The sequence below is a fragment of the Austrofundulus limnaeus genome, unplaced genomic scaffold (genome assembly GCF_001266775.1).
Source record: "Austrofundulus limnaeus strain Quisiro unplaced genomic scaffold, Austrofundulus_limnaeus-1.0 Scaffold73, whole genome shotgun sequence".
NCBI classification, from domain to species: Eukaryota; Metazoa; Chordata; class Actinopteri; order Cyprinodontiformes; family Rivulidae; genus Austrofundulus; species Austrofundulus limnaeus.
In genome coordinates, this window is record NW_013952475.1 from 1,568,197 (window position 1) to 1,576,200 (window position 8,004).

Consider the following 8,004-nt stretch of genomic DNA (forward strand, 5'->3'; position numbering starts at 1 on the left):
GTATTTTTACAGTCTTTATTTTACAGTTAAAATAGATGTTTATCAAATAAAGTCTAATGTTACAACTAATCGTGGCTCCCTTTAAATCCACTGGTTGATGGGATAGTTTGCTAACAGACAAACACCTGCACACACAGAGACACAGGCAATGACATCATTCTGCCTTTACCTTCAGCTGCAGCTTAATAAATGTTTGCACATAATCAGTGTGCATTGCCAATGCAATGCACACTATTGTGATTCGTTTCCCATCCAATCATCTCAACTTTGCCATGCTTCTCCTCCTGCATACTTTGTCCTAGAGCTGCCATTGTAATTTATATTTTTAAAGCCCCTGTGCCAAATGATGTCTATGCCTTTTGGTGCCTGTAAAACTTTTAGTTTTTGAAATATTAATGTTTAATAAATTATAATGGCAGTCAATGGAGCCTTGTATTGGTCCAATACTGCCCCCTGCTGCCTCTACACATATGGTACTGCACCATAGTTTCATACTATTTAAACTCAGTAGTTCAGTGATTACAATATTAATATGATTGTATTTTGATGTTTTACTGCAATACTGTCGTTATGTTGTCCTATTGCTGTAATATATTGCACTTAAGTGTCAATAATTGCATTGGCAAGGTAAACCTTTTCTGTATATATACAATCCAATCCCTGGGATTGTCCTTTGCCACATCTCCTAATGTCTCATGATGAGCACTGTGGGCTTTCAAATGGGAGATCAGGGTTCAAGTCCAGCTACTGCAACTTTAACAAAAATCTCTTCAAACTTCACATTGTCACACAATTACCTTAATTACAAACACCTGCTGATGTGACAGGCACAAGCTGGTATAGAAAACACATTTGAATTTGGTCAAAGTTCATTCTGCAAGTCCACTGCTGCAGGCAATGACATGCTACATGGCAATGCACACTTGTTTTTACATCGTAAAAACCCAAGTCTAGTTTAAAACTAGTATAGTTCAGAAAGGAGCGATGATTTTTTTATTATCCACAAACACACGCTCACTCACAATGACATGCTGAGGATCTCGTTGGTCTCGGGCCTCCACACACCGCGCAGCAGCTGCTCAAAATTGGACATAAGCGCCACTCCAGATCCTGAGAGGATAAAAATAGACATCGAGGGGGAAAAAAATTAGGCCAAAACCATCCGTGTCTCCATTTTTATCCAGCTTCAGTGACATTTTTAAAACAATTATTATTATCATCAAGTTCAGCACCTGCAGTGTCTTTCTCTACTTCAGCAGAGTTTCTARAGTTGATTCTGCTTCATGAAATCCAGCAGGAGCATGATTTGGAATTTGATTTAACAGGGTATCCAGAAGCTATTTAGCAGTTTTCTTACAAATAATTTATCCTGTTTTTATTTGGAGCTCATTTAAACTTCTAATGTTGATTTGTCAAACGTAACAACAACAAAAAAAGCTTCTCACTATACTGTAATGTCAAAATTTATGAGGTTGACAAGCTCCTCCACCTTTGTCTTTATTCGTTGGTAGCTCTTATTAGTGCAGATTACATGAAATAACTTGTTACTGTAATAAAAGGTGCTTACAGTTAATCGTATTGCTGTTGGAACAAACAGAAATGTTGAGTAGAAGTTGTTCAATCAGGCTTTCAAATTGTAAAAGTGTCTGATTTAAGTTGGAGATATTTTATTTAGGTGAAAAGTTTTAAAAATGATCCTATAGAGGGCTTCGGTTAGGGATCTGCAACCTGTGGCTCCGGGGCCAGGTGTGGCTCTTTGATCTCTCTGCAGTGGCTCTTTTAGCTTTTTTTTAAGGAAAAAGAGCTATGTTTGCATGTTAAAACATGGAAAACACACAATCTGTCTGTTTAAAGACAATTATTATTGTAAAACTCGGACCTTTGACATATCCAACGATCACCATGATGAAGAAGCCGTGATGGTAGGCYTGGTGGGCGTGGTGAACACCTGCAGCGATCTTACGGACGCGGACGACCTCCTTCAGGGCGACCAACACCAGCTTGACCGGCAGGAAAGCCACGCATTTGTAGAAGAGGTTCAGGGGGCAGTAAAAGATCAGATACCTGTTTGAATTTCAACATGAGTTAAACCCTGAACAKTTATTTGCGTTTTTAATAGTTTGAACAAAGCAGATTTAACTGAGGGAACCTTCCTCACCAGACAGCCGAGGCCAGCAGGATGTGGCTGTTGTGTTGGAAATAGTCGACGGGGCTGCTCCCYAGCATGATGTCTGCCAGGATGTAACTACCGAAGCAGTAGAGCATGGCACAGAGCCAGGAGGCCACGGGACTCCTGCGGGAAACCTCCACCGAGCCTGTAGCACAGGAGATGGAAAAAAAGAGGCTGTCAGGGAACGTTGGGGAGGCTCAGAACATTTTCTTTTTAACTTAAAGAYAGTTAAATGGAGCATTGTAACAATACAAAAACTAGTGTTGATAAACAAAGTGTAATAGGGAGGGAAAAGTGTAAGAAAACTAACTTTAGCAGGTTAATAATTCTAAAAGGMCTAACTTTGGCGCCATCTAGTGGTAAACTGAAAACAACACCTTTAAATCCTTTAAGTTTTAAATTTTCCATGAAAATCATCAATTTGTACATTTCATTTATTTCCAGACAAATAGAGAAAAATCTCTTTATTAAAAAATATTTATTTAATAAGTCTCATTAGAATCTGATAATCTCACTGTAAACACCGTTTTAGAAATGTTTTTAATCTGCAGAAAAACTTTTTATTTCAAATATTAGTTTATTTACTTAATACATTACTTGTTACAGATACAAAATTATTACTGAGTCTCAAACAGTTAAGTGTGAAAACTTTTTATCGGTGCATCCAGTGTGTGTGTGTGTGTGTGTGTGTGTGTGTGTGTGTGTGTGTGTGTGTGTGTGTGTGTGTGTGTGTGTGTGTGTGTGTGTGTGTGTGTGTGTGTGTGTGTGTGTGTGTGTGTGTGTGTGTGTGTGAGCTGTATCGTTATCTACACCCTGCTTCATATTTCAGGACACACCCTGTTTGAACACGTTTTCATCCTGGACTAATATTGACTCCAGAAACAGGCGTTCATTATTGAATTCACAGCTGATTATTTACATTTACAGATTCTAAAACCTCTTCACAGACAAAACGGGTTGAGTCAGATCATTCAATTTCATGTTTTTAACCAATAAGTAAAAGTCTCTAACTCAGTCAGTTTTACAGACATTTAAATAAGTTTGGTGATCCTCTGAGCTCTATAATATGACTTAATAGATGAGATGGTGCATAATGTTATTTACAGGTAAAAGGGTTTAAAACTCTAGCATTAAATATGAAATTATGCCTTCTTGCCATTAATTAAATTTCTTTTTTGTCTCCTGTTGATTTTAAGTATTTTTTAGCCTAATTTCTCTAGATCTGACCCTAATTTTGTTGAGTTTGTTTCACATTCTGCACATTGTTTATGTACCTTTTTGTTATATCATGCCTTTTTATTAGCTGATTGGGACTTTTATTTTGAAATTAAACTTTTAATCATCCTGTCTTTGTATTTGGATTGATCAATCTTAATAAACACGATGTTTTGTTTAACTTCAAAGATGCGTGTGTGATTTTTGTGGATATAGATCCACACGTTGGACCCAGATCCTGACCAGGATCTCCAACAACAGGTGGGTGGGGGGGGGTGGGTGTCGTGGTGCAACAGCCTGAGAGCAACGTGATCCTGCGAAATGCTGCCCTGTCTATTAATAAATCTCATCCGTGACCTCTGACCTCACACTTGTCTCTCCTTGCCTTACATTTAAAAACTCATTCATGTGCTCCTGTAACGTGTGCCGTGAACTGGTCCCCACAGCGGCGAGGACAGGTGACCTCACAAGAGCTGGCAGCARGAGTCATTTGACTTCCAAATCGTTGGCATGAAAATTCTGTGGCGTTGAAGTCGAACGGACAGAAACACGTTGCAGGAGGAAGCAGAACAGAGTTCACACGCCTCCATCTGTGTGCTCATTGCAAATGCAACACTTTATTTTAGCCCAAACCTGTCATCCATGACCCATAATGCACCAAACCGCACAGAGATGCTGACTGAGCAACAAGCTGCTCCCTGTAGCTCTCTTTTTTTCCCAGCTTTTGCTCTAATTTGATGGAAACAACTGTTCAAAATAAATGTAGTAATATATTTAGAGGCCAAAAAGTTAATTTGTTTGAACTCGGTGTGTTTGTGACTGCAGGGCTGAGAAAAGTCTGTGTGATGGAAACACACACTGGGTTTGGAGCTGCTTTTAAGAGATTTCACTTCAAACTCCTTGTTTGGTTTCATCTCTGCTAAAAGCTCAAGAAAACAAAGGCTGGACTGTTTCCATCAGGGTGAACTTTGACCCCCAGTTTGATGAAAACCCACTTCTTGCTCCCAGAAACGGCTAAATCAGACTCAATCCAGCTGCTTCTGACATCTTTTATGTTCAGTGCAAATACAAAACTCCTCTCCAGCTCATCAGTGAGGGGCTTTTTGMAGGCTCTGTCTATTTCAGGCTCTTCTATTTCTTGCTGGTATGCAGAGACCTTTGCTCAGGTTTCAGRCTCCTTCAGGCTCTGCAGCTCAGTTCAATCTCAACAAAAATCAGCCCAAAAAACAAAAAACCCCTGAGAGGTTTTAATTCTCTCTTAGGGATTTCCTACTATAATAGGGAGGTCAGTCAGCAGCATCAACATACAGTCTGTCACATTAAAACAAGCAGAGCTGCAGTTTATGTAAAAGGTCATGCTTTAAAGAAAATAATTGAGGCAGGGACTATTTAAGTCTCGCAAACCTTTAAAATAACAATAAAACTATTAATTTGCAAACTAGTGACACATTTCTGTTGAGTGTAAGACAAGCATGCATCCTGTAATACAAATGATTTATAAATGAAAATAAATAAAAGAACAGTTATAAAAGTAAGATTAAAGCTTCTCACCTGGTTCATATTTGAGGTAGAGGATGGAGACGATGTAATAAGCCAGGTCAAACACAGGAAACATTCCCATTTTGGAGAAAGCGTGGGCTAAYTCCCCCAAATTAAGAACTGCCAGCACGTTCTCCATGTTTATGTCTGATGATCAAAAAAATAAAATGTAAAAAAAAAGGTCCTGTTTTGTGTTTTTTACTATTACTATTACTATTATTATTATTAGTCCAGTTGCGCAGTTTGGATCGGAAGCCCCCCGAGCCTGCGACTCTCCACCGAGCCCCCCCGGTCTCTGTGAAGCCTGAGAGACTCAAACCCTCCTATTAATACCACTCATATCCAGACCCCCAGCTGCATCATCATCATCATCATCATCATCATCATCATCATCATCATCATCATCATCATCTTCATCATCCTCTTCCTCCAGGCCAGCTGCTCCTCCGGAGCGGATAGCAGCCTTCAGCTGCTCCACATCGAGCAGGAAAACAAAAATAAGGCTGATATGTGATGGTCCCGAACCGGACCACAAGATGCTGATCGATGCTTAATGCGGCCCGGAGGCAGAGCAGAAAAACGGTGTATCCATATTTAATARAATCACAGAATAATTCATCTGTTTGGAACAGAAACGTCCATAATCCGCATCAGATGTTTCTCCARGCGTGTCTCACAGCTCAATGATCCGATCTAATCCCAACCTTTGGTGTTGACATTCCTCAGAATCAAGCAAAAATTATTTATTGGTAATTATTATTGATAAGGTGTTGTCAAAATTGCCTTAATGTACGCTAATAAGATTTTGTGTTCCTTATTGAATTTTTTTTATGAAAAAAAAAATCTAATTTTATAATATTGTCTAAATAGTTGAAACATTCATGGCCACTAGAGGGCGCTAAGTACACACTTTTAACAACACTAATTATTTTTTTTAAATATATATTTTGGTTTGGTTGTGTAAAGGTTTGTTGTGTAATATTGATCAATTACTGTTGCATTACTTTAAGACGTTAATTATATTTTTYRACCTTTGTTTTTCRAAGAAAACATGKAAAAATAAACACTAAATAAATTGATTAGGGATTAYAGATTTATTTTTAATCAATTTAACATTCGAGTGTTATAAAATGTATTATCAAACATTATGATGATTGKTCATTTGGTATTTTTGCAGGTTTTATTTTGAAAATGCTGTCTTCTTTGCGAGCCTGTCTGCGCCTGACAGTCCAAACTGAGGGCATATAACCCAGGACTGTCGCTAACTGCGCACTGAGTTCCTATTGGATACATTTCTGATTGCGTCAAGAAACACGGAAGTGGGTCACTTGTGTTGACAAAATGCTCGGGGACCTCCTTATTTTCGGGTATTTAATCAATCGTTTTCCCGTTTCTACCTTGAAGCAAAGTTTGAGTGACTGTCGTAGTTAGTATTTATGTTGTCGTSTCATTTTTAAGTCATAAAATATTGTTGTGGCTCGTGAAAAGTTAATGCCAGCTCAGCAGCTAACAGTCAGTGTTAGCTCATAATTTGCTCTCAAATCGTCTCTGTTAACTGGATTGTTTTTCCTCTTTGCTCGTTAGGACTTTACTTGTGAACGCGGGGGCTGTGTTGAATTTCAAGCTGTGAGTATGACCATGGTTAGGTAATAAACCTTACACTGAGTATCAGTCTCAGTTTGATGCTAATGCTAACTGTTTTACAGAAAGAGGAAAGAGTCGCAGGGATTTGGAGATGAGTCCGGAGCACCAACAACAGGTGTGTGTGTGTGTGTTAGAGATAAAAACACTCTGCCAGGCAGGGATGGAAGATATCTACAAATACTCAAGTATTTCACAGCTATATGTATTTGCCCCCCCCCCTTTTTTTTTTTACTGAAAGCATTTGAAACTACACAAACAAAATACTTTTGAAAATGACACATTGTATCAWACATCACAGTTGACAGTCCAGTTTCAAGAAATTTGTTACAAACTAAATTTTACATRGAGTACACACAATATTCCATTGAAAAACAGCAAATTTTGTATGTCAGTAAAATGCATTTCTTAATAGAATGTTAAAACCATAAAACCAGACATTCTTTTTGAACAATTAGGGGTTAAAATTCTTAATATATTATTTATTACAAATGAAAAAGAATGCTGTTACCAAAGTAGGATTTTATTTGCAGGACTTGTTTTATTTTCATTTACTTCAAACAATCTTGATTTTATTTCTCAGGCGACAACATCAGAGAGTTCCTGCTCAGCCTGCGATACTTCAGGATCTTCATCGCCCTGTGGAACTTCTTCATCATGTTCTGCATGGTCGTGTGAGTATCTCTGTGTTTGTGAGATAATCCCTGATGTTAAACTGTCAAGTGGTTTCCAGCCCAGTACTCTGGRTATTTTCATAAAGCAGGGATTTTATAACCTCTCGTGTTCAAACTTGTTTCCAGTTTATGTTATTCTTCACGTGACACAAACTAATTCCTAAAAGTAAAGGAAACATTTTTCTAACCAGAAGAATGTTTTTTTTTAATTTCAGATTGTTTGGATCATGATCAGTATTTGGGGCGACTGGACCTCCTCCTGAAAATTAACTCCTCAAGAAAAACGCTACAAACATCTCCTTGATTACTTCTTTTTTGCKCCTTTTCATTGCAATATTGCTCCGTTTTGTTTACAACCCAATAATTGTAAATTTCTTTGAGGCTGGACTGGAGATAATGAAACCTGTTTATTTTCTTCCAGAAGTTGTAAATTTTTTACCTTCTCGTTGCAGCTGTAACTTTTCCCATCTTTGCTGGTCGTCTGGTTCTTCTTCAGGAGTCCTACCTGTTTGTCTTCGACATGTTAGAAATGTTTCTTTTATTTCTTCACAGCTGTCACTGAAGCTGGATTCAGCAGAAGTGTTACTGTAATTTCAGTTCTTTTCTTGTAGAAAAACACTCAGTTTTTATCCATCAGATCTGTGCTGTTTTTCAAGTTTAAAACTCTTTATGCAAATTAAATGAGCTGTAATTAAATATAAGGTYTTCTCACTCTAAATAAAGAATAAATTTTTCCCGTTAGGCAAATTTTTGGAGTTCTTATAC

General features: G+C 37.9%; 2 protein-coding genes across 2 annotated transcripts in view; one reads left to right on the top strand and one right to left on the bottom strand.

The window, feature by feature from the left end:
• The window catches only part of tmem38a (transmembrane protein 38A), a 9,555-nt gene extending 4,327 nt beyond the window's left edge, over window positions 1–5,228 (bottom strand). The window contains exons 1-4 of the mRNA XM_014010798.1: window positions 4,937–5,228; window positions 2,159–2,315; window positions 1,880–2,064; window positions 1,023–1,110 (exon numbers count right to left, since the gene is read on the bottom strand). Coding sequence (XP_013866252.1) covers window positions 1,023–1,110; window positions 1,880–2,064; window positions 2,159–2,315; window positions 4,937–5,063 — 557 coding nt within the window. The 5' untranslated portion in view covers window positions 5,064–5,228. The remainder of the gene's footprint in view (window positions 1–1,022; window positions 1,111–1,879; window positions 2,065–2,158; window positions 2,316–4,936) is intronic.
• Window positions 5,229–6,193: 965 nt separating this feature from the next.
• On the top strand, window positions 6,194–7,986 carry smim7 (small integral membrane protein 7). The gene is made up of 5 exons (XM_014010799.1): window positions 6,194–6,291; window positions 6,509–6,550; window positions 6,631–6,683; window positions 7,149–7,239; window positions 7,455–7,986. Exons 1-5 carry the CDS (start codon window positions 6,266–6,268, stop codon window positions 7,468–7,470), a joined length of 228 nt encoding a protein of 75 aa, XP_013866253.1. The 5' UTR covers window positions 6,194–6,265; the 3' UTR covers window positions 7,471–7,986.
• Window positions 7,987–8,004: the final 18 nt, after the last annotated feature.

Coding starts and splice junctions, on each gene's coding strand:
- smim7 (XM_014010799.1), top strand. CDS start 6,266: ATGCTCGGGGACCTCCTTATTTTCGG. Junction 6,551..6,630: donor GCTGTGTTGAATTTCAAGCT/GTGAGTATGACC, acceptor ACTGTTTTACAG/AAAGAGGAAAGAGTCGCAGG. Junction 6,684..7,148: donor GTCCGGAGCACCAACAACAG/GTGTGTGTGTGT, acceptor TTTATTTCTCAG/GCGACAACATCAGAGAGTTC.